This window comes from Vulpes lagopus, chromosome 8 (genome assembly GCF_018345385.1).
Source record: "Vulpes lagopus strain Blue_001 chromosome 8, ASM1834538v1, whole genome shotgun sequence".
In the NCBI taxonomy this organism is placed as follows: Eukaryota; Metazoa; Chordata; class Mammalia; order Carnivora; family Canidae; genus Vulpes; species Vulpes lagopus.
Window position 1 is genome coordinate 87,424,493 of NC_054831.1, and position 26,519 is coordinate 87,451,011.

Consider the following 26,519-nt stretch of genomic DNA (forward strand, 5'->3'; position numbering starts at 1 on the left):
TGTTGGGTAAGTTAAATGAGAGTTATTACTTTAGTCACTCAGTTATTTCATGAATACTTAACAGACACTATTTTAGGCAGTGGAGACAGATCAGTAAACAAAATGGACAAAAATCCTGGCCCTTGTAGAATTCATATCCTAGAAATGCACTGTACATAATGGCATTAAGAAGGGGTTTCATTCACTTAGTCTGTGGATTTCTGGTGAACTCATGTAATGGGTTTTTACTGTATATTTCCATGAGAATGCATGTTACAACCATAGGTAATTAGGACCATTATGAGGTTTCACGTCTGAATTGAGAATGGCCCATTAAGTAAGACATTTATGCATTCTTGCTAAATCCCACTATGTTTAGAAAGTCTGTTTCACTGGAATTGGATTGCTGTCATTTTCACCTCTATAAAGTGCTTGGATTAAACATTCCAGCAGTCAGCTGAGGCTCAGGACTACAGGTGGTATTGTGGCTGGGTGATTTCCACGTTGGTTTCTCAGTCATTGGTCTTTGCACTATCCGTGATTTAATGTGGTTTTATGGAATTGCTAAGATGTTTGTTTGTATAATTTGTAGCAATAAGTCAAAGGGCTGGTATGACCAGTTAGGAATCACAAGCGGTGTTTTAGTGAGTAATTTGAACCTTTCCTCTCCAAACTTTTGATCAACTACCCATCAAACAACAAAATGACAGATTTAAGGTTTCAGTTCCTCATTTTTTCATTGCCTTCCCTCTGGGGCTTTTTCTTAGAGCATCAAAATGCCCAAAATCCATGAAAAGAGAGAAGGCAGGCCTAGAAAGCAAATCTCAGAGGAACTGCAGTGCTGCTGGTAATTGCATGCCCTCTCCTGAGAGGTATATGTCCAGACCCATCCTCCATCCACTATCCTATTTCTGATGCAGTGCTTCTCTGAGTCTCCAATGGCACACAGCCCATTTAGTTAAAAATGTAAACAGGAAATTGTTTTCTGGCTGAATGGCCCGTGTGGCCCAGAAAAAAATGGTCATTTTTGCTGAGACACAACTTTAAAAACACTCACACAGCAGTGGAAGCTGAAGGCCTCATAGAAGCCAGCCCTGTCCCAGATGTCTGGTGCTAGGATATGAGTGAGAATGCACGTATGTGGGCCCAGGGCATCTTTCACCAGTGGGCAAGGACACAGAGGACACCATCGAAGAAGCTCCCATGACCTAGAAAGCAGCTGTTCTGCAGGGCAAAGAGACTCCTCAATGCTCCAAGGAATTGCAGAACAGGTGCTACTTGGAAGACACCGAGGTCTGGTCTGGAGAAATATGATTTGGCATTGACGACACAGCCTGGATTTTGGTGCTCCTCGTCTGCTCCAGCTCCCCATCATTTGGCCTCCCATGAACCTCGTGCTCCCATTGTGGTTTCCCTGTGTGCTGACAAGTTTTCTGATTGTTCTGTCTTGCAGCCCCCCGAATCCAAGCCCAACTTCACCCCTCTCGCCATCTTGGCCCATGTTCTCGGCGCCATCCAGCCCTATGCCCACCTCATCCACGTCCAGCGACTCATCCCCCATCAGGTCTGTTGCAGGGTTTGTTTGGTTTTCTGTTGCTGCTGTTGCTCTCTCATTGGCTTGGTCCTCTCTTCATGCAGTGTTCAGCCTCCTCGTCAACTTTGTTCCCCGCCATCCAAACCTGCACTTGCTTTTTGACAGGCCAGAAGAAGCAGTTCATGAAGACTCCAGGTAAAATCGCGGATGATGACTGATCATTCCTGTTTATCCAAAGCCGGTCAGGGACAGTGGGGGTGACTAGCCTCTGTCCTCCTGTGATTCCAGCCTAAGAGACCAAAGCCAGGAGGGACCATGTGCATGAACCAGTATGGCATTCTCCACGTCTTTCTGAACCCTTTCTCCAATTTGTGAATGAATCTGTGATGCCTGAAGTTTGGGGAAAGAGTGCCTCCTGGACGGGCTTCTGTTTGGATCATTCTCTGAATCATAGAGCTTTCTCTGTGCTTTGGTATAAGATAATACCAGAGGGAACGGTGCTGAGACATGCACTGGCCTTTTCTTCCCTCATTTATATCAGATGGCATCAGGCAACGTTTATTTGTGGGATTGGACTATTGGCCATGAGCCAATAGTTGCTAAGACCAGAGACATGAGAGAGAGAGAGAGAGAGAGAGAGAGAGAGAGAGAGAGAAAGATGAATGTAACAGAACAAAGGATGGAGATGTGAGGTGATTTCTCTTTAAATCCTCATCACTGCCCCCCTTGCCCTCTGTGTGCTCTGATCTCCATGCGTCATGGACCCTTAGCACTTTGGGGAATAGATATCACCTCTTCCTGAGAGTTGATCTAATTCCTCTCCTCTGGTTTGAGGATATATAGACTTAGTTCTTTGTACTTCTTTAGAGAAAAGAAGCTATTTAAATCCAAGAAAAGAATTAATTAATGAAGATCTTCTGCAGAATCTCTTTTTTTTAAAAATTTTTTTATTGGAGTTCAATTTGCCAACATATAGCATAACACCCAATGCTCATCCTGCCAAGTGCCCCCCTCAGTGCCCATCACTGCAGAATCTCTTATGTAGATCCTAAGCCTATGTCTCTTCTCAAATTTAGTCTCTGCTTGCAGACAACCAAAATGTACTAGAAAGTATCATGAGCATTTGGAGCCTTGACAGTGTTTCCTTGTCCATCTTTTTCTCAGAGCTGGTTTTTTTTTTTTTTTTTTTTTTCTGATCAGTGGGTCCCAGAGAGAGGTTTAAATAAATTATAACACTGAATCTCACTTTTAAACAAAGAAAAGCCATGTGATGTATATATACAGATGCATATATTACTTTATTCTCTTCCAGGTACTTTCTAGTCTATCACTTCGTCCTATCCTCATGTGAGAATGAGTGGAGAAATGGCCTGAACCCTCTTACAAAGAAAGAAAACTAAGGCACAGATTGTTGACTGCACAGTCACACCACTGGATGAGAGCCCACCCAGAAATCAGGACCTTTTGTCCTCAAGTTAGCACTCTTTCCTCCAAACATATGGGTGCCCCCAAACCTAAGGTTCCATGCCATTCCCAGCCCCGGAGCCTAGCATGCTCTTCCTGGTTTCCTATCTAGCTTTGGACTGGAGGGTAGGAAAGGTAGCTTTTCCATATCCTCCTTTATCCTCACCTGGAAATAAGGTTAAAATTCAGATCATATTTTTCTGACACTCAAGTTATTGCCTCATTTCTTAGACATATTTTGGGCACATTGGGAGACCTTAACTTTCTAGGACACAAGTTATAGCATGGATCTAACCAGAGTGGTTCGATCACTCATTGCCGCATGAAGACCTGAGCCAGAGCAATATGTCTCACTACTCATAAGACAGACTTGGTCATTAGCAGAATGTGTTTCCTTCATTTTGAACAAAGGGAAGTAAAATCTTCAAAACACTGGTCCCTTGAACGGAATGGGCTGGGGGACTCAGGATGATGGAATCATTCAGGTAAAAACAACATATTCTTTGCTTTGAGGGTATTCACTTTTTTATGTCTCTGAATTTGGAGGCCTGTTGCCTGTCCAATATCCAGTTCTGTACTCCCTTCCATCACCCAAGATACTTTCAGGTATTTTTTTCTTTAGGTACTCTTTTCCATCTCCCAAAGCATTTCATGATTGGCAGTGGACGGTGGTAATTAGGATCTGCTACCCCAGTAGGTTTGGGGTTATGGTTATTCAGTACGCCCACTCTGGCCATCATTAAAATAGCACCTTTTTGGATGATGCTGTGCCACAACACTTTAGGAATCTGCCATTTTAAAATAGGAAAGGCAGACTAGGGCTTGGAATCAGCTGTCACAGAAGTAATTCAGTGTGCTGAGGTGAGCACAGATAGAGACCCTACTGGGAGCTAGCCAACAGAGAGAGTTAAAATTCCCTAATTGCCGTTGCAATACGCAGCCAAGAGGTGAGAGCGTACCTGTTGTTCAGGTCCAATGGGACCTTTCTCCCAAATCCATTTCCAGAGGATGAAACTTCAGATTTCTTTCCCCTGGCAAAGCTTTTTAGAGTAAATACCTGATTAGACCTAATAAATGGTCCTGTGAACTTCTACGTAGTATCTCCTCTAGAAATGACTCCCTCTCCCCTCTTCCAGGCATTTTTAGTGCTTGTTAGTTCAAGCTCAGGAAGGAAGACGCCTGTGATAGCATAGCAGAGGAAGGGTTGTAGAGCCATATTCCCTTCACACTTCCCCTTCCTAGAGAAGCTCCCAGCCCCTAAACCATAACTTTTATTTACACAGTGGCCCCACCTCCATATGGTGTCATCTGATGGAGAGTGGATCCTCGTTTTGCAAGGTCTGCAAGGACATTTGAGGGAAGCTCCTCTGAGTGCTTTCCTGGCCTTCTGCCATGCTCAGAGGCGAAAATTAAAAATGAACCAGCAGAAGGCTCCAAACTTGTTCATGTCCTTGAAGGCCAGCTGAGGTCTGAAGGGCACTGTTTCAGGAGCAGCTGAAGGCACCTCAGGCTCTCTGTGTCCAGTGTTGAGATACACGGCAGAGAATGGGGAGCAAGAAAGCCAAGGATGCTTGGTGGGGATTTTTTATTTTTTAGTCAGAGCCAAAGCCTACAAACACAACCCCTGTGCCAACAAGATCTATTTTGGTAGGAACCCTACCTAAAGCAAACTGCTGGGGCTTTTGAGAGCAAATATGGCATACGACACTGGATGTATTGGGCTGACAAACTTTTAAAAAGATAAGACTTTCCCCTGGATAGAGATGCCAGATTTAGCAAATGTTTAGCAAATAAAATGAAAATACAGACTATTCAGTTACATTTGAATTGTAGATAAATGGCAAATGATTTTTCTTACTATAAGTGCATCCCATAATTTTTGGATATACTTCTACTACAAAAAGCATTTCTCATTGATCTGAAATTCTAATTTAACTAGGTGCCTTATATTTTATTTGGCAACCCTAGTCCTGGGAACAAGAATAGGAGGAATTCTCAGGGGAAAAGGCCCTCTTGTAGAGGTCAGTCACCTGCTAATCTGAGGGAAAAAAAAAAAGCAAGGCCTTTTTCTGATGTTTTTTTTTTTCTTTTTAATGGGTTATTTTATTGTCACTTTATTCAATTCCAAAATCCTAACAATAGTGAAAAATGTATTCCTCTTGAATAATAAATTTTGGTGCCCAAGACAATTCCCTCTGCTTTATTCCTGCCAGATACCCCACTTGGTTTGCCTGGTTTGCCCATTTTGTCCCATTCCCTTTATTTAAGGAAGTTAATAAGTAACCTCTATGAAAATCCAGCTGGAAGAGCCTTGCCTCAGATGATCTTTCCCTCACCTTTGATTTTTCTTTTCCCTGGTCTATGCTCTCCACCCACTGCTGTGCCCTGACCTCACAGGACAGTAACCCTGGCTAATGTCAGATGGATTGTTTTTCCACCTTTCAGACTCTACTTACCTGGAAGTGTGGGGTTTGGGCCATTTTATCACTTTTTACTACCAGGCAACTCTTCCTCTCAGCTCCCACTCCCTCAAAAACAAAACCAAACTTTTTTGCCCTCCATGGAAAGTTGCACAGTGGATATTTGGCCCTTGCTGACAACATGCAGACTTGGTTTAGTGAGATCATGGAATATGCCCCTGGTGCAGAACTTTATTTTGACTTTAATGACAGTTATCCCAGAAGAGCTATTTTCCACTTGAAGCTGATGAATTCTAATGGCTCTTCTTTCCTTCATTCCAAGCAGATCCACTTCATTTTTTCCCACTTTTCTCCCACCTGGTCATCATCTATGGGCCATTAGAAGACCAGAGAAAAGAACAGTAAACTATGCTCAGCAACAAATTCTGGATAATCATTTATTGTGATCATTGTGCACAACAGAACTTTTAACTTCTAAACTATCTTTCCTTCAGTTTTCATGGAGCCAAGACTATAAATTCTAGATGCCTGGTTGTAGTATAAGTGTCCATCCATCCATCCATGGCTCCTCTTTCCCAAAAGGAAGCTGAATTTGGTGACTCATAGAAATAAACAGTTTCCATAATGACCCAAGACCCTTGCCTCTTCTGATTTTGTCTGGGCTTTTTTTTAAAACAGCCCTTCCTCAGCTAAATCTCATTTGGCCACTAGAAATCAGTGTGCCACAGGGTGTTTAGCAACACTGGCTCCTGGAGGCTTTCTGGTAGTCAGATGAAACTAAAGTAAATAATATATCCCTGGAATAATTGTTTTAACCCAGACGACCTATTTGCTCTTTTGTTACTCTGTCCTGGAGCCCCTACATGTGCTTCCTCAGAGGGCTTAAAGGTAGAAGAGATTACTTTTAGCAAATAAAGAGCCAGCTTTTGATCATTAAATGTCATTTGTCTCAAGACCCTTGAAGTCCGCAGATTGTTTGGAACCATTTGGATATCAAAGCAAAAATTGATTGAAGCTAATTACCAGTTCTTACAGTTTAATCTTTAGAATGTGGCTTAGCAATTAGCAGTCTGTGGCCCTTAGGTCAAGTCCAGCCTACCACCTGTTTCTTTTAAGTAACGTTTTGATGGAACATAGCCACACAAATTCATTTACGTGTTGTCTTTGGCTGGTTTTATGCCACAAGGCAGAGCTGAGTAATTGTAACAGAGACCATATAGCCCACAAAGCCTAGAATATTCACTGTTAGGCCATTTCCAGCAAGAGTTTACCAGCCCCTGCTCTAGAATGGTGGCTCTTAGCCCTGGCTGCACACTAGAGTCACTTTGAAAGCTTTTCTTTTCTTCCTTTTTTTAAAAAATATTTTATTTATTTATTCATGAGGGACAGAGACGTAGACAGAGGAAGAAGCAGGCTCCCCACAGGGAGCCTGATGTGGGGCTTAATCCCAGGACCCCAGGGATCACCACCTGAGCCGAAGGCAGATGTTCAACCACTGAGCCACCCAGGCATCCCACTTTGAGAGCTTTTCAAAAACAATTTTGATGTACATATATGTCATGTTCCCTCTCGCTTCTTCCTCCACACACTCCCCACTCATGTTCACATAAGTACTCACACACAGAATTTGTCTATCCCCTGCCCTACCCTGGGGGTCCGGGAGTTCCAGCTCTGGAATCCTGCTCCACCAGCACAATGAAAAATAAGTAACATCTGGGAGAGCGAATGTCAGCCCATGGCCTAGAGCCGAAACATGGCTTTGTTAGAATTTCTCCTTTTTGACTCACTGAGCATTGCCAGTTTTCAGCAAGGTCTGTTAGGAGTGTTCTCCAGAGCAACTAGGAAGCTCTTTCCTGCCCCCACCTCCCTTTTCCCAAACTACTCCTGCTCCAAAAATGGGTCCCAGCCGGCATTCCCACTGTTCAGGTGTCGTAACTCCTAAGCAAAGTTTCACATGGCACAAGGTGACCCCACAAGAAGTGTGGTTTCTCCGGGCTTATGGCTTTTCTCTGAATAATTCTCATTTTTCTCTAGTGACCTTTGCAAGTTTTCCACCTCATGTTTTGCCATCTGGCTGCCTTGTCAGGCTGTTGCCGCAAGAGACAACTAAGTGGCTTGCAGGGAAGGGGAAGAAGAGAGATTAAATATCTGGGGCTTTCAGAAGGTTTAAAAATACTGCTAAATAAACTCCTGTTTTCACACAGCACACCGTTCCGGAAGGCAAAAGCCTTATATGCCTGCAAAGCTGAACATGACTCAGAACTCTCGTTCACAGCAGGCACGGTCTTCGACAATGGTGAGTTCTTACCCCTTGCAGAGATATGGGAGGGTTGGGGAAGGAAATAAACTGTAGCTTTCAAGGTTCCTACCTTGATACTACTATTATATATATATATAAAATAGTAGTATCACTTGAATGGGTAAAACTCAGAAGAAGTATGTGTGTGTACGTGTGTGCATGCTTATGTGGTGGGGTGTTTCCCCCAAAATAAGAGAGTAGCAGCAGGACTTCTGGAGTCACTGTCAAGAGTGGACAGTGGACAGTGTACTGAAGTCTTTGACAGGCACAGCCTCATGAGGTGTATGGGACATTAAGAGTATTGTGTACCTGGACAGGACTCAGCCCAGCACTTGGCAGTGGCATTGAGAGTCTGGGGGCAGGACAGAGGGAAGGAAACAACAGAGCAGAGAACAGGGATTCTGCAAGTGGTCAGCTCTGTGGGAGACAGAGGCCCAGGTTCTGTGTCTCTTTACCTCTTGGGTTCAGGGTCATTCACTCTTCATAGCAGGTAAGGCTTATTCCCAGGATAGCAGGGCCCTAGACCACTTTGGGTCAGTGAGCCTCCCTGCAGCTCTGCTTGTCCTTCACGTAACTGTTGGGAGTGTAGAGTAGACTCCCTCAATCCCATCTCCCTGCAGACTCCCAGCTGTCCTGCTCAAGTATCCTGGCTTGAAAATGGATTTGTGGCACCTGCACTGTAGAAGTGGAAGCTAGTACTTACTTGATATACCTTTATCTTGTTCTTTTGTTTGTTTTCCTCCCTAAAAAGAGAGAGAGAGAAAGGTAGTATTTTTTTAAGTGACTATTGATGTCATCATTTGTCACAACTTACCATTTACCCAAGAGAAAAAGCAGGATTCTGGGAGAAAAACAGAGTCTCTCTGATAGCTGAGGTTTTGGTCAGATGAAGATCTCCTTTGGGGTTAATCTTTCTGGATCCTTAGGTGAAAGGCTCTGTTTGTTTTGCCCAAAGGAGAAACCCAAAGCACAGCTGCCTGATTTCAAGAAGTGGACATTTGCTAGGGCTGCCTTCTTACCTCAGGTGGGGTGGTGGCAAAGTTCCTGAGCTGGGCTGAGTACATGTTGCCCAAGTGCTCCCCTTCAGGGCTGAGTGCCCCACTTTGGCCTAAGTCATACCTCCTACCACCTGCCTGAGAGCCAGAAATACAGGGCAGCCAAGTCCCCCACCTAGCGCTAGAGCGCCTGAGCTCCAGATTCAGGCCACCAAAGCACAAGTCCTGGCTCAACTGCTTGCTTCTTTGTGAACTCCAGCAGTGACAACCTCTCCGTGCCTTAGTTCTGTCCTCTGTCAGATAAAAATAAGAGGGTTGTGAGGGAGAATTGCAGTGGTGCACATCATGTATTTAGGATAGTACTCAACACATAGGAAGCATTGCGTTTTATTATTATCATGATGATGATTGCCATCATTATGAACATCTTAGAGCCTGATGTTCTCAGAGTTCACAGTGACCCTTTTACATTTTTCCCTGATATAACGCAGGCCTGGCTCTTGGCTGGGCAGTAGGTACTGCCTCTCTGAGTCCTGGCTGTCTTTAGCGGCCTCTCAGCCAGAGCAGAGATGGACTCCTGAGGACAGCCTTGAGTGCGTCCCCATGCGAAGGGACAGCCCCTGCGTGCCCAGCCCCTGCATTAAATATTGAAGAGGGAAGTAATAATTAGGCATGGGGAGACAGAATGGGGAACAGATCTCAGGGCCTCTGGGGGATTCCTGGGTCACACTTGGATCTTCTGAGCCAGCAGGGGCAGGGGTGAGCCCATAACTGTATGTGGCCTACTGGGCACAAGTCCTCTTTATGGTTCTCTAAGCCCCAAAAGCACTGTCCTTAACTTTTGCTCCATTAACTTTCATGTGGGTGCTTTACATATCCAAGTGCACAAACAGCCAGCCTAGCTGCCTCTCCCATCAGCAACTGGAACATTCAGGCCCTGGCGGACCTGAGGTGAAGTGGGTCCACTGAAGGCTGTCCAGAGCCATGTCATTGACAAGTGTGCTCTGCCCGAAGAGGCCCATGTGGTGAGCAGCAAACCTGCATGGGCTGCATGCCAGGCTTCTGTGCCCTACTGTGTCAGCAGGGGCAGGGCTTCTGCCTGTAGATGAGCAGGATTTGAGACATTCCCACCTTTACAGGTAAATCCAGAATTCAAAGTCTGTCCTTTAAACCCCAGTTCCCTGCTTCTGTGGGCAAATTGTCATGTTCCTATCAGCTATTCACTGTGACTGCACAAAGAATTCCTGATCTTAGGGGCAAACTTGGTCTACACTCTCAAAAGGTATGTGTATGTATCTGTATCTTGTTTGCAACTCCTCTTTTTGAGTGCAGCCTTCTTCCATTTTTTTTTCCAAACAACTTTATTGAGATACCCACATACCATACAATTTACCCACTTAAACTGTACAATTCCATGGTTCTTTGTATATTCAGAGTTTTGCAACCATCGCTACTAATTCCAAAATATCTTCATCACTCCCAAGAGAAACTCTATATGCTTTCGCAGCCATGTTCCATTTACCCCCAGTCCTGCTCTATTAAACCTGGGGAACCACTAATCTACTTGCTATCATCATCAATTTGTCTGCTCTGGATATTTCATATAAATGGAATTATACAGCATACGATCCTTGTGACTGGCTGCTTCCACCTTATTAGCATGGTATCTTCAAGGTTCATTCCTGCTGGACTATGCATCTGGACTGCTTTCCTTTTTATTTCTGAGTACTCTTCCATTGTGTGGATATACCATATTTTATTTATCCATTCATCAGTTGATGGCATTTTGATTATTTCCACTTTTTAGCTGTTAAGAGTAATGGTGGCCATAAACCTGCATGTACAGATTTTTGTGAGCACCTGTGTTTTCTGTTTTCTTGGTGATACACCTGGGTGAGGGTGGGGAGACTACTCGCTCACATGGTAATTCAGTTACAGTGAACTGTTCTCCAAAGAGGTTGCTTTCTAGAGACAGAGAGCACACCATCCCACCTTCTATTTTTAAGTGTCCTTTTTGAAGTAGCTTCAGTAGCCAACCACAAAGATAAGAAAAGCAATCTAGGTGATTGTTATCTGCCAAATCCTTTCCTTCCCTGAGGGGTGCTTTGCCTCGTAGGTATGGGGACTGCTCGCACCACACAACTTGGTCATCATCATAAATCCTATAATGATAAAGGAGAGCAGGAAAGAGGTTTGGCTTATAAGTCAGAGGACTTACCCAAGCCTTCCTGTGGTCTCTGGGAGTCATGGTAGAGGTCATTGACATTATTAGTCTGTCTTTAACTAGGAATGCCCTTTCAGATTCCCTGAAGAGCAAAAGGCAAGATGAAACCCCAAAGAAAACACCCCATGGTGTTAACTGAAGTGCAGTCAAAGAAGGATCTGACAAAATTTGAATCCACTTTTTTTTTTTTTTAAGATTTATTTATTTTAGAGAGCGCACAACCCGAGGGAAAGTGTAGAGGCAGAGAAGGAGAATCCCAGGCAGCCTCCCCGCTGAGCAAGGAGCCTGACAATGCTGGGCTTGATCCCACAACCCGGAGAGCACGACCTGAGCCAAAACCAAGAGTCGGACGTTGAACCGACTGAGCCACCCAGGCGCCACATAAATCTACTTTGTGTGGTGATAGAAAAATGATACATATACCCCATGTCCTCCCTCCTTTCACCTCCATCAGAGAAATCAGGCATTAGGGGAGAAAAAGCCATTAGCACATTAGACAGCTAGTTTCTTGCTGGAGACATCAGGTAAGAGCTATTTATGTTGGATGCTCTGTAGCTGTCAAATTAAATCATCAGACCAATAGGAAGAAAGTTTCTTAAGGATAGGCTTAAAGTTTGTGTGTGTGTGTGTGTGTGTGTGTGTGTGTGTGTGTGTGTGTTGTCTTTTTCAGGATCAAGAAGAGTGAATAAGGAAGAGAAAGGAGGAGAGGAACCTTGAGGGGAAACTCTGTTATTTCATAATGATTAATCTCCAGGTATTTGGATTCCAGGGGCCTGTGCTGCGAATCTGGAGTAGCTGCTCAGTCAGCTTTTGGACTTCGTGCAGTGGGGGATGGGTGTGCAATACTCGGAAATAACTCCACTGTCAGCCCATGCCAGTCTACTAGGAAATAGCCTATTTCCCCCAAGAACACCTCAGATAGTAGCTGGAAAGAGAAATAACTTGTGTTCTCAAGAACATTAGTCATTTTATGGCAGTGTGATCAGTGATACCTGGAAAATTCACGTGCTATTTACTAAAATTGGGTTCTTGAGATACTTTCATCAAGATTTGAGGTTGGCTGGATTCATTCATTCCTAGGGTATGGGGTACGGCATGAGTGCAAGACAGGGCTGTCCCAGGTTTCCTTTGCAGATAGAGAACATCTCCCAGGGGGCCTCCAAGCTACTCCACTGAGCTACTCCTTGGGGGGGGGGGGGGTCCTCACTGAAGTCTTATGGACTCCCCAGCCATCTCTACTGCCAAATCCAAACATAAGCCCAAGCCACCTGCATCTCTCACTCAGGTACTTCTACCAGCTTCTACATAGTCTTGTCATATCCCCTCTTGTCCCCACAACCCATTCCCTATCAGCAGCCAGAGTGATGTTTGAAAATCACGTCATGTTATTCTACTTCACACTCCGGTGGCCTCCTATTCCTCCCAGAATTATTGATGAGGAGCTCCTGCCCCCCCTCCTCCCCTCCTTTCCTCACAGTCCAGCTCCTGCCCCTGGCCCCTCCTTTCCACACTCAATACACTACAGCTTCACAGGCCTTCCCTATGTCCTCAGCTAGAGTCAGCAAACTCAAACTATGACCTGCCTTGTCAATCCAGCCCACTGTCTGTTTTTATAAATAAAGCTTTATTGGAACATAGCCACACATGACTCTATCTACATAGTATCTTTGGAGCTATAATGTACAATTGAGTAGATACACACATTTATGATCTGGGTCTTTGAGAAAAATTTTCAGACCACTGTTCTGAAATCACACCAAGCTTTTCCCCACCTCAGGGCCTTTCTTTGCAGTTGCATTATCCACTACCTGGCTATCTCTTTTAGATCATTTAGATTTTAGTTTTTTGAGCTCCCCTCCATACCCATATTCCTAACCCAGTCTCTCTTCCCTCATCGCTACCTAAAATTATGTGCTTATTTATTGATATATAGCTCCTATCCAAGAGGAGGATCTTTCTGCTTGATCTGTACTATGTGTAAGGTCCCCTAGCACAGTGTCTGGCACAGGGTAGGTGCTTAGTAAATGCTTAGTAAATGAGTAAATGTATTCAACTACACAAGAGTCTGTGCCTCTACCAGCCAGTTCTTCTTCCCTTTGGAACAGCCAGGCATTAGAGATCTTAGTCACATGCTTACTCCTTGTCCACAGTGAGAGAAGGAAAGGAGAAAGCATAAGTTGTGTATACAGGGGTGTATGGAGTATATATGGATGGAGCTGAAAGTGTTTGGCAGGAAGCTCATCCATGTCAGCAGCAGCTTACATTATATGCTTGCTGGGCGGGAGCGCTGCTTAGGCAACTCACTGAAACACTTTGTGTATTTATATAGCACATTGGACACTGGTTACAATTCAGAAAATTGGACATTGGCTCAGTTCAGCTCAACAAGGACTTACAAGCATTGTTGATGTCCAAAGCATTGGGGCAGGCAAAAGCAATAGTGGTTAGACCACCGACTCTGGGGTCAGATGTCCTGGGTTCAGATCTACTTCCATCACCTGCCAGCCGTGTAACTTGGGGCAAGATGCTTAACCTCTCTGAGCCTCAGTTTCTCATCAGTAAAATGAGCATAATAGCAAAACCAATTCTATAGTCATTCTGAAGATGAAAAGAGATGATGCAGGCAAAGCACTTAGCCAAAAGCCTACCACTTGGTATGTACATACATAAGTATTTGTGCATTCTTAGTATGTGCATATGTATTGTTCTTATCCCCAAAGATCAAATTCTCTGGTTGAATAGAGGTATAATGGTATAGAAAAGGTCTTGGTCTCTGTGGAGTCAAACAAGCTGGATTCAAATTCTAGTTCTACCATTGTGATCCTACACAAATAAATTTACCTTTCTGAGTTTTAGTTTTCTCATCTGTAAAGTAGAGATAGTAAAATACAAGCTAGGATCTGTAGGATCAAATAAATTGATAGATGTCTAAAGCGCTGAGCCCATTGGCTGCTTCCTAGTCACTATAGTGTTAGCTTCTATCATAATTCTCCAGGCAGAGAGGAGTCAATAGGTGATAGAATACAGATCAAAATGTCCTAAAAAGAGGTGGGGGTGGGGAGCAAAGCTTAACACATTTGAACAGCATTAATAGGACCCGTGAACAATGTGCAGAACGTACTGTGAGCATTCCAGGAGTTTGGAGAAAAGAGGGAACAGATAGACTGGATGCCATGCTGGTATTTATGAAGGAGGTAAGGCTTCAGCTGAGCCATGAAGTGGGAGAACAGTAAACAGAAGACAACAGAAGTTGGGGTGAGGAGGAGGTTGTTTGATGTTGCCTTCCTCCTCTATCAGTACATGAGAATTTGCATTTTCTTATTACCACCCTCATTACAGAGGCATTTGGCACAGAAAAGTCATAACTCTTGTCTTTCTTTGAATGAGTTAAAAATACAGATCCTTGGGCTTGCTCCTAGAGATTCTGTTTTAAGTGGTATGCCCCACGTGCAGGAATCTGCAGTTTTAATAAGCGTCCAAATGACTTGGATGACATGGTCTGGTAGCATGCCTTAATGAACCAGCTTGAAGACCCCCCTGAATCAGCAGTCTAATCTGAGGGCTGCAAGCTCTTGTTTTCGGTTTGGAGGGCCTTCCCTTCTCACTGTTCTGTTACTCAGCAAATTCTATTTTTAATGTTTGTAGACATTACCACCTTAGCACCTGAGCTGTGTTTGAACAGCTGGCCAGGAAGGGAAAATGTCTGAAAGTGAGGGACTTGATGTATCTGGTAGAGTAACAATTCAACTAGGAGCTCTGCTGTTAAGTGGAAGGGGTCTTTTTGTTGTTGGTTGTTTGGTTGGTTGGTTGGTTGGTTGGTTGATTGGTTGGTTGGTTGGTTATTCTTTCTAGGCCTTTTATTTTAGGGAGTGAATTTGTTTGTTTGTTTGTTTGTTTGTTTGTTTGTGTTCTGAACATCTCAGGTTTCCCAAAGCTTGGGTGGCTGTTGAGACCAGAACCTTAGCAAGGTTTTGCCAGTAGAGAGCCTTGCTGACCAGTCCAAGTAACTCATCAAATGACACAGGGTCCCCTATTGACCAGCCCAACTGAGTCCTGGCTCCCTCCTGGTTGCTTTCTCCATATTGGCCCATGGAACCTCACAGGAATACATTAACAGAGTGAGAGTTTTATTATAACCACTTTATTGGTGCAGAAATTCCAGTGATCTTAACATTGTCATCTAGATGGATGGGCAGAAGGCAGTGGTTTGGGAGCTAGTATCTTAGGGGTGAGTTGGGAGAGTTTCATCATTGGTAGGCCAGGTTGCTTTTAAGTTGTGTTGTGTTCTTCTGTGGGACTTCTCTTCCAGACTGCTCCTTGTATAGGTGTCATGAATCTGAAGTACATTCACGATTTTGGGTTTATTCCTGAAGCCTAGTGATACAAAATTATGCAAGCATTTTGGAGGCCAACTAATAGATGTTTGACCTTGTTTTTTCCTGAAGAAGCATTTGAGATTACATTGATGTTGCATCTTCTGCAAGCCTCGATGTGTGTCCTTTTGCTAATTCCCTATTGCTTCCTTTTGTTTCTGTTCTTGCTCCTTTCCCTACAAACTGAAACTAGAGTTATATAGTACCAATGGGGGCGGAAATGCTTTTCTAAAACAAGCTCACTTAGCCTAGGAAGGGGAATGGGGGAAAATTCATTCTTTCCAAACAATCTCAGAAAATTGGAGTTTTCCTAATACATTAAGAGCAAATACACTGCCTTTCCCATTAAGAGTGATTTGTATATTCCCAGTTCACAAGCATGAATGTCCCCCCACCCCATTTCCAGGTCCCATGATTCCTTCTCTCTTTCTTTCTGCTATTAAACTTTGCAGACTCAGCTGGATTTTATATACTCTTTACAGTATCCCAGTAATTTCTGAAGATAGATTGTAGTATCACAGAAATTAGTTTATACTTTTTGGATATTGAAAAATCAAAGAGACAGATTTTTGAAAGTTGCAAGAGAGAGGGGAAGAAGACAGCTTTAAGTCTTGTGTGTAGGAAAGAGGAAAATTCTAGAGAACAGGAAAGAAAACTAAGAAAGACTACGGGTGTTACAGAGAGGGGGCTATTCAAAAGCTATAGAACGCAGGGAAAAACACAATGAATTTGCAAAGAAGTTAGAAGCAGAGGTTAAGGATTTAAAGGAAAGTGAAATGCCTAATTAGATTAGCAAAATGCATGCTAAGTATCTTTAAAGACTAGCTCTTAGCATTCCTCCATGGGTACTCTACTCAGTAGATAGGCAGTACTGGGTTAGGTAGATGTGTACCATGGATGGGTGGATGGATGGATCGATGGATGGATAGGTGGATGGATGGATGGTTAGATAAATTTATGGATGGAGCAATGTAACTGACTTCTAAAAAGTAGAAATCTGTCACTCCTTTATAGTTTAAACCAATTAACTTCAGAAAGTCTAGGAAACTCCTAAAATTCTGTGCAAAACTCTGACCATCTCTGTTTCTTTTTGTGTTAAAAGAACATTTGGAATAACCTTCATTACAAAGGTTATGTCCCACAAAAAGTTAAGAACCCCTGGTTTAAATAAGTCCTAGAAATGTGTAATATAACAAGCGATTGCACTGATTTGTATTTGTTCTCTCTCTCTCTCTCTCTCTCTCTCTCTCTCTCTCTCTCTCTCATATATATCTGCCACCTGCCCTATCTGTAACATCTTCTTTACTTGCTCTGTCTCCCCTCTTCCTGCACAGTTCATCCATCTCAGGAGCCCGGCTGGTTGGAGGGAACTCTGAACGGAAAGACTGGCCTCATACCTGAGAACTACGTGGAGTTCCTCTAACTGTGGGCCCCAGCAGACCTGCTGAGCTTTCCATGGTATCCATGACAACTGCTGATTCCAGTGTTGTAGGCCATTTCTCTTCGCCACTGAGAAATGCAGGGTGACTGACTGTGTTACCACCTGTCAACACGAATGTTTCTATGAACTCTGTGTCACCCAACCCCATGATCATGTCAGCTGGCATGTGGTGATGCTGCAAGGAACAGAAGTGAATCAGCAGTGGAAGCCATTTGATTTTGATAACCAAAGGAAAGGCTTGCAAAGCCATTCCTCTCATTTAACGCCTGAAATAGGGAGCATTCATTTTGTTTCAGCAGTCATCCAAACCCCAACCTTCCAAAAAAGGAAGTAAGAAAGATGTAAGTAGTCCTCAAGAGCATGCAGTATAGTCTAACACAAGAGGAGAAAAGTTGTAACAAGGTAGGCTGGGCATTGGCTCTGAGGCCCAGGCTGGGCCCGTTGCTTCTGTTTACAGTAGATACTCTCTCTACCCCACTTCTAAATACTTGAGACCCTCAGTGCTATATAGGCAACTGGGTCTGTCTGTTTGCATGCAGGAGGAAGAGGGGTTATGGCACTGTTTACATAAGATGCAATCTCTCACCATCTCCTAGCAGCCTTGGCCAAGCATCAGCAGAATTCAGCTCCATCCTCTCGTGCAAGAGAACACACACACCCCACATTCCCCCTCCCAAGCTAGGAACTTCTCTGCCACTGAGGGCTGCCATCACCTCGTAACCACGGCAACCCAACCTACTCTGAAACCAAACCAGAAAAATAACAGTCTTTCTGCATGACATATTTTTTTCTCCCCCCTTTTTGGTCATTTTTTTAATGATTTTCCAAAAACCTGAAGCAGAAAGTCAAGGAATGAAAGTGGTCTGCTTGGGGCCGACAGAATAGCGGCTGGAAACTGTTCCCTTTCTGATGAATTTCAGGAGCATCAGGATATATTTGGAGCAAACTCTAATAACCTCTTGAGATTAAATTACATACAGGCTTAGTATTTCTGTTCTTTATGCAGTGGTGTTTGTTCAGTACGCTGCCTCCCCGTGGGTGACTTGCTCACTCATGGTCTCTCATTCCGTGCCCCTTCCCTGTCCCTGCCTGCCTCGAGCCCCTCACTGACCAGCCCCATTGGCAGTGTGCTGGGCTGCTGAGCACTAGTGCCCTGGTGGCTTTCAAGGATGATTCCCAGGCTAACCCTATGGACTGTAGTTTTAAAGGACATATATGTTCACTGCCACTCAGAAAAAGGGAATTGGAATTGTTTCTCAGGCTTTTGAGGCACAAGACTAATATTGTAAGCCATTATGATTCAGGAGAACACCAAAGGGTTGGGGCATGGAAGGTGGAATGAGTACCTTCTGGGAAAGAGAATTTCCTGGTCCAGAAGGGGCTGGGTCTTACAGAAGACCACCAGGTATGGGGAAGTTGGGCCTGGACATTTCACATGCACTTGACCTTCAGAGGAACAGAGTTCCCAGTATCTTCCACATTCAAATGTCCTTGCAAGAGTGACTCTGGGCAGACAGACTCCAAAATGATGGACTGTCAAGCTCCCCAAGAGCCTCTCAGGATGGCAGGGTCGCTCCAGAGTATTTCCTGCTTCTGGAATTCCTCTTTAGGGAAGTTTAAAGAAGAAAAGAAAAACTTGAATTGTGTTGAATTACTGTATCTTTTACTTTTTTTTTTTTTTGAAAAGATAAACTTGTAAATAGAGTGATTTGAAATATTATATAGCAAAGTTTTATATTTGATAATCTTTAAGCTAGTTGCTCCATACATTTAAGCTTTGATTGTTGAGTAGGTGTGTTTAAGAGGGAGACAGAAAGGAGGCAGAGTTGAACAGTCAAGGTCATCCCCTCTCTGACCTGGAGGAAGGAAGACACATTTCTACACACTCTCTGCTGGCTCTCATGGGTGGACATGACACACTGATGGTCTTCAGTCTTCTTTATCCACATGTGTTTTTTAGCTTTTCTTGGGCTTTGAATTTGAAGAAAGAAAGCATTTTCAGGCAATGAATTTTTCAAAGAACTCTTGCTCAGTAGTAAGACAGAAGCTCAGGATTCACATAGGTGGAGCCAGGAGTTAGATTTTTTTTTCATTTTTCTTCTCAGGTGTATTTCTTGGTACCCCAAGATGTCAGGACAGAAGACAATGGGATAGTTGCATGTTCTTCTATCTCACTCCTCTGCGCATCTTCCAAGGCTGTATACATGAGGCCAAGCTATTCTGTAAATGTTGTGTGTGTATAAGTTCTAGAAAAAAACTGGCTTCTTAGGATTTGGGGTCCTTGGTATGCTGCTGCTTATTCTTTCCCTAAATATTTCCCTTCTTGTTCATCTCAAATTTCCTATAACCCCAAAATAAAACTCCAAAGAGGGATGTAGGTTGTGCTGTTAGAGCCTTATAGATGGTTTTAAATTTAAAGGAGTTTGCTGTTGTGATTCTGTTCATCAGCTCAAGTATTACACAGCTGTTATGCAGTTTAACCAGCAGCAAGCAGGACACTACCACTACCAATTCAGGGAATGAGAATTAAGACTGGACGAGACCAAGATAGGACCCAGGAAAGCTATTACTGAGAATCCAAGAAGGAAGAGAACACACAAACCAGCTATACTTACTCCCTGTAGACTTTGAACAGCTTCGGAACCTGTTCAGTGAGGCTGGAGGGGACAAGCATGCCCTGTGGCACCGTACTTTCTAAATGGCAAGAACTCCACATGTTATTGTTGTTGTTGTTTTAACACATATGATGTTTTAAATTGTCACCTGCCTTGCTGGTACCTTGAGTAGAGCTAATGTGGAGGAGCAGAAGGCCCAGGCCCGCATTTTGCGAGCTCCTCCCTGAAGCATAGCTGTTGGCACTTAGCCCCCGCTTGACCAGTTGGAAGCCTGTCCCTCCCTCCTCAATTGGCCCTGATTTGAAGCCAGAGGGAAAGAGAGCTGCTGCCAACGTGAATTTTTAGGTAGTAGACCCCTTCCCAGCTTCCCTGTGGCCATGCTGGGCCTGTGACAGATGGCTGCTCTGCTTCTTTTTCCCAGCCAGGCTCACCTCCTCATCATTTGCTGCAGAACTGGAGAAACCATGAAGGATGTGAGTCAACAAAGGGAAGGAATTTGAAGACTAACAACAGGTTTTACACTGTCTACCATCTATGTTCCCCACCCCTAATTCTGCTTGCATAGGGAACTTTAGAGCAGATTAGGAGAATGGACTAGGTATCAGAATAGAAGACTATGGACCAAGATCCCTGAGCTTTCCTAGGAACCTTGTGTTTCTCTTGTAGGACCCTGGGATCATGCACTCAGGGTCTGAATCTTTATCTTGGGCATTATGATCATCTCTCATTCCTCCTTCAGGTACTCAAAGGATTCCATAGCTATAGAATTCCATGCTGTGAAAGATAACTTCAAACCCCTGCCCCCAAGCAAGTAAACTGCTCAAGACTGATGATACTCTCTTCTGTTTTCAAAAATCAGTGTGTAGGAATGGACCGTGTATAGCACAGCCTTCCTTAGTATCCTATAATTTGGAGCCAGTTTCTTGCTTAGTGTTTTAATATTTCTACAGCCAATACGTGTTTACTTCTGTCAGACCAAACTGTCTTTTTTAATGTAATTCTATTTCGGCTCCTTTTTCTGAGTCCTTTTTTGGACGGAGAGGCAAAGAGGAAAAAAGAATAAGCAATTGAGTATTGGCAGATTGGCTTTATCAGGACAGAGCCATGCTAGTGACAAGAACATTTCAGGCATTTCCAGGACTCCATGGCTATGTGTGCCACGCCTATAGCTCAGAGGGAAGTCCTTCTCTCCTGACAACAGCAAGCTCAGTCACCCCAGAGGTTCTGTCTTGAGCTACAGAGACTGCAGAGGCATCCGTGGTTAAAGGGTAGGGAGACAAATAATCAACTAACGGTAATGAGATCTCCTATTCATACCTGTTTATTGGCACCTTTCATCCTCTGGCTTCTGTTTCCAAAAGCAAGTCTGGACCAACAGTTTTATAGACACAGGAGTCCCGGGTACAAGAGTGGCCACCATGGCACTTATAGTTTGCCCTAGTACAGAATGTTTTATGAGCAACCATATTACCAAAGTAGGTAGCCAGCCTTGAAGAAACCAAATAGCTACCTGACTTTAGAAGGAATGTCCTAGTATTCTATCCCCAGAGTTATCTATCATCTCTGGAAAACTTGACAGTAATCAATTACCTAGACAACCCTGCCCCACATGTCTTTTAAGTCAACTGGGTGTCCTCTCACACACCCTTAGCTGGCGTCTAAAAAATTTATCTCGTGTTCAGATGTGTCTGGCAACCACGCTGCTCAGCTGGGTGCTGAACCACTTCTCTGTAATTGTAGCATCAAAATGACAACAGTAGAGCAATGATCCTTGCACAATCCTACAGCATGCCTGAGACAAGACTCCAACAAGTAATAATTAGCTTTTTTCCTTTCATCGCCTACAGTACTCGTCTAACTAAAGAACTTCACAAAGTAGAGGGAGAGACCATACAGAGAATCCAGATGTCATTCAGAGCCACCAGCCCTTGCTGAAATGTGGTCGTCTTTTGGAAGCCCTTGTATTGGGGGGTGAAAAGTATTGGATGTGTAGCAGTGCTAGGAGTAGAGGGAAGAGACGGGTGAACCACACCGAACAACTGGGGTTGTCTTTTTAAGAGGGACAAATATAGTTCTTAACAGGAAAATCAGTCACACAGAAAAAGTTCACAACTAGTATTTTTACAAAAGTTTTTACAGGACTCTACAAGATTGAAACATCCTTCAAGGTGGAATGCTGTAGCGAACAAAGACTTGGCACAGTCCTAGACCCATATAAGAGTAGCAGTTACTATGACATGAAAATTGTTTTGAGTGTGATCAGAACCAGAATGTCAGTAATCACCATGTCAGATTTACCTGGAGTGGTCCTGGAGAGGTCAAGACATTCTGCATGTGCCATTTCTACAGAGTTGTCCCAACAGACCCCTATCAGCAACTACCCTGGGAATCCAGGTGCCGGGATCACCCTTGTACCTGTGGGAAGAGGTTCATCTGATGATTCTAAAGTATCTGTGTATTAGTGTGTGTTTGTGTATGTGTATGTGAAGCACACATCTACATGTGTAAAGATACAGACTCTTATATAGAGACCCACAGAAGCTGGCAGCTGCTGAGCCTTTGCAGCCTTTAAGATTTAGAAGTTAGAGAAACAAGAAGCTGTTGATTGACTATCAAAATGATCAAAGATGTAAATTAAGTGCCATTTTAAAATGTATTTATCATACTGTTACTATCTACAGCTGTATTCCTTATTAACTTATTAAAAGTTGTATTGAGAAACATCAAACTCATAAACCTTAGTAGCGACTACGAGGCTAGTGGTCACAAGCACTCTAAAAGACATTCTGTCCCTATTTTGGAGAAGAAAATATTTGCATGTTTAACTCCTAATATAGGCTTTGAGTATACTGTAAAAGTGCTGTGTGATATATTATCAATAAAGTACTCAAAAATGGCACTTTAATTTTTTAAAAACCATAAATTATGCACTGTTTTAAACTTCAGTATTGAATATTGACTGGTGTGTGGAATCCAATTCTGTAATTAAAAAATAATTTGTGACTAGAATAGAACTTTTTCCCTGTTATTAGTAAAATAGTCTTGCCATGTTGAGACTTTAAAAAAAAATTAAAATTTAAAAAAAAAAAAAACGTGCTTTTGTGTCACTAAACATACCTATAAGGAAAATACCATTTCTGTTGAGTGGCCTCTAAAACTTGGCTTTCTTTCATTTGCTTGGTTTATGTGACAATCCTTATGAAACGAGTGGAAGTATGACTTTTGAATTAAATGACTTTTCCATTTGGTGGCACGTTTATTTCTTGAGTTTCTGATAAGGTTTTGACATGATGCATATTTCTATATTTCTTCAAATAAGAGTCTAAAGACATGCTCCCAGGTCCCAGGTCTGAACTCCTGTGGTTGCTGGTAACAACTGCAGTGCTGATTTTTGACCTGCTGTGGATAGCTTTGCTTTTCTTTAGGAAAGGTCTAATGTTAGTCAACTTGAGGAGCTATCAAGCAAAGCATGTCAAACAAGCCTCAAGAAGCCCCATTCTACTTAATGTTTCTGACTTTATCTTCCGGAAGATGTAATTGTTTTGATTCTTCCTGCATTTGATTTTTGAATCAACTCCTTTATGGAAGTTTATTAACACACGTGGGATAATCAAAGAGCCACAACAGTCCCATCACACAGCTGGGTGTGTGCCACAGGTTTGTACATCATTTGTTTAGAACTTGTAACAGGTCCCAGGCCAGTTCCTGTTACTAAGTCTTCTCATTCATCATGTCCCTTCCAGACATATTCAGAGTTGCAGCCCAGGACCCAGGTTGATAGCTGGCTCCCGGCTTCTGTGGCAAGCACAGAGGGCTCAGAAGGAGGGGGCAAGGGGAGGCTCTGGCAGAGGAGGAGGAGAGTGAGGCTCCCCTAAGTGCCTGGTCTTGAGGGGGGTGCCCACTTGAATGTGTGGGTCACACATGAACTGCTTACACAGTGCTCATTTGTCACTTAAGAAGGCATTGGCTTAACCCTGTGAACAGAACAGACTTGCAGCACTCGTGCCATCACCGAGCTTATGCCTACCCTGGAATATTCTCCAAGCGCCTGAAGCCCACTACATGCATGAGGTCACATGGCAACTAGGTGAGACCTTCTGAGTGGCACACATGTGTATCTGATGTCTACATGTCTACATACCATGAGATATATGGTATGTATCTGTGTATTGTCTTTGTCCTTGGCCTTTCCAACAGACTTTGCCATCACTTCCCCTTTTGTGTCTTTTTAACAGAAAAGTTTTCATTTTGATTTTAGTAGCCACTCAGCAGAGCTCAAATTGCATCATACTTTGTGGTTGGTTTGGTGTTTTTCACCTGTTAGCTCTGGCTGCATGATTGGTTATAAGAACACCTCGGTTAGAAATGGGCTTGACTGACACTTGAAATTAGGTAAATAAGCGATTTTCTTAGACCCCAAACACATTTGATATCTCGGGAATTAAATTAGGGCTTTAATTCCTTCTCCCGTGTTTCACGCACCAATGTCATTGTCTTGCCTTGCTTTTACTAACACTAACTAAGCTGCAACTAATTGACTAGGCTGGGTTGGGCAGAATTGCCAGACTGCCCCCCCCCCCGCATGGCACCCAAGGGAGCCTCTAACCATTGCAGTAACTGCTGGGTGGTAGGTGTGTGAGGCGCCTCCCTGGGAAGGTGCGAATAACCGTCTGCAGGGAGGGGCATTCCAACCAGCACTACATCCTTCACAGTGCCACCCTGCACACCCAGTTATCATCAGACGGTGAGCACCAAAGCAGGAAGGTTTTAATTTGAAGTGATCAAAACCACAGCCCACTGTATCCCACAGCACTTAGCAACACCTGTCACACCGTTTGTCTCGTCTTCACTAATTGACCTCATGAGGCGGGCCCCAGCCTCTTATTTGCTAAAACCCAGGTAGCTAATAAGCTTTCACAAGGCCAACCAGCAAATTAATCAAGACTTGAATTCATGTGGGGCTTTAGGTACAAAATCCTATCTTAGCCTCCAAGTCTTGGGCCATCCATCAAATTAAATTTTTTTTCTGACACTATGGCTCTCTGTCCTCTTCGCAGTTTTTCTGGTTAGCTATTGGAAAGATTTTTTTTTCTTAATGAACCTTTTCTGCCTTTTCTGAACCTTTTTCGGTGAAGAAGCTTGCCTTGCCTGTGTTAAATGCGATAAAGGAATGGCAATAAAGGGTAGCCTGTCGTTTCCTAGCTTTTCTCCTCTCAAACAATTTTGCACCTTCACAGTACTTCCTATCTATAATGAATTCATTTTTCATCACAAAATGTTTAGTGTCATCTTCTTCTTAATTAACAGCTCATTAAGGACAGACACCAGGTTTTGCTCAGCCATGTCCGCCCAGCACCCAGCCCAGGGCCTGGCCCAGCATGTGTCCAGCCATCCTGGGCAGGCTGACCAAGTGACCAAACTCGGAAGAGTACTGCTTTGCCCTGTAGTTCCTCCTTTCTGTTGGACTCTACAGTTCTTGTTGAAAGAAAGAAATCGGGTCTCATTAGACTTGGGTTCTTGAACACAAGGTGACTTTGTGACCCCTGGCAAGCTACTCCGTTCGCTCATGTCCTGGGATTTCAGCTCATTGGAAGGGGACTTCCCACCCTCCATTCAGGCAAACAGCCACATTCTTTCCCATCCCGCTCCCTAGTGCTGGTTACAAGAAGCCATCTGGATAACCAGCTGACCGAGAGCCAGAGACCCTTCGCTATCACATGAATTGCTCATGGGTAGTTTTATGAACTTCATACCAGGCTTTGGGCCTGCCTTCAAGCAAAGCCACATCAGAGTCACCCCCAAAATAAAAAGTATTCTTTTTTGAAGACCTTTCCAGGAAATTCCATCCTGTCCCATGGGCATTTGGTCTGGCATCTAATACTCTCACTAAGGGAATTCTTTGTGTCTAACTGTAGTTTCCCATGATGCAGCTTATGTTCACTTCCTTTCTGTTTTTCCTTAGAGTGGAGAACAGCTGGCCTCATTTTTTTCAGAGAAGTCACTGTCCATTTTTGCGCTTCCATCCAGCAAATACTTCTTGACCATCTCTTTGCACCAGGAGCTCCTAAGGCCCAGACTTATAAGACATGATCTCTGTCCTCAGAAATCACAGTTGGCCTTGGCAACAAGCAAGTGTATGAGAAGCCACGTTTGCCATGTGATGTGACTACGGGTGTCCAGCAGGTAGTTCCAGGCTCTGAGGAAGAAGGTCCTCTCTGTTTGGGAGGCGAGTACCAGGGAAAGCTTCACAGAAGTGACACTGGAGAGGGCTCTCAAAAGGTGGAGAGGAATTTGGCATCTAGACCATTGGAGAAGTATCCCAGGCTCAAGGGCAGCAAGGACCGAGGCAGGAAGGGGAGAGAAAGATAGAGGTGAGTTCGATGGGATTGGAGCACCAGGAGATAGGAGCTTCCTGGAAAACTGTACACTTCACTGTTCACCCTCACCCACTCCCGCCAGTGACCAACAATATCAGCTGATATGTGGTACTGTCTTACTACGCATGAGACAGTATTATAAATGAATTAACTCACCGAATCCTCAAAACTTATGAATGAAGTACCATAAATACCCCAATTCGATGGATGAGGAAACAGGATCAGGGTGGTCATACAAGCTAGGAAGTGGTGAAACAAATTTTAGGATAGGTCTGTATGCTTCCAGAGCCCATATGCTCTTAATGTTTTAAGATTTCTTTATAGGTATACAGACACACATGATTTTACATAAATGTGTAAGCATTTTTTAATTGCATGGAAGTTTATCCTTCCATTTTTGACTTGGTTCTTCTAACCTGCACCTAAGCATCTTCAGAACCAACATCAACAACCTCATCACATCCTTTTCACCAGTGAGCCTTCAAAAAAGCTCTGGCAAGCAGTCTCCCACAAACACTCAGCTTTGGTTCCCTACTGGCCAGAATAAGGGTAAGATATGTTTTGATTAAAAACTTTCTTTTCTCCTAGGAGCCCTTTGCTCACTCATTTTGGGTGAATAGTTTCCGCATTTCTGGAGCTGTAGGCAGACACTCCTGGTTGTCTGGGCAGCCCCACAGACTCCAGCTGCAGTCTTTGGCTGGTCCCATCATCCTTAAGGACACTGCTAGGAGGCAGGCCCTGCAGAAGATCCAACCATGTTTTGTTGGCTGGAAATATGTAATGCGTGCATTTTTAAAG

The 26,519-nt window shown here is 43.7% G+C and overlaps 1 protein-coding gene across 10 annotated transcripts in view; it reads left to right on the forward strand.

Annotated features, from left to right (window-relative positions):
• Window positions 1-25,499, forward strand: part of ARHGAP26 (Rho GTPase activating protein 26) — a 423,002-nt gene extending 397,503 nt beyond the window's left edge. For 3 of the 10 annotated variants that reach the window (XM_041765131.1, XM_041765128.1, XM_041765134.1), the window contains 3 exons: window positions 1,433-1,708; window positions 7,602-7,693; window positions 16,623-22,590. In XM_041765131.1, the coding sequence (XP_041621065.1) occupies window positions 1,433-1,708; window positions 7,602-7,693; window positions 16,623-16,711 (457 nt within the window). In that variant the 3' untranslated portion in view covers window positions 16,712-22,590. Of the gene's footprint in view, window positions 1-1,432; window positions 1,709-7,601; window positions 7,694-16,622; window positions 22,591-25,306 lie in introns of those variants that run through there. The other 7 variants (XR_005989292.1, XR_005989291.1, XM_041765130.1 and 4 more) reach the window with 7 other exon arrangements.
• Window positions 25,500-26,519: the final 1,020 nt, after the last annotated feature.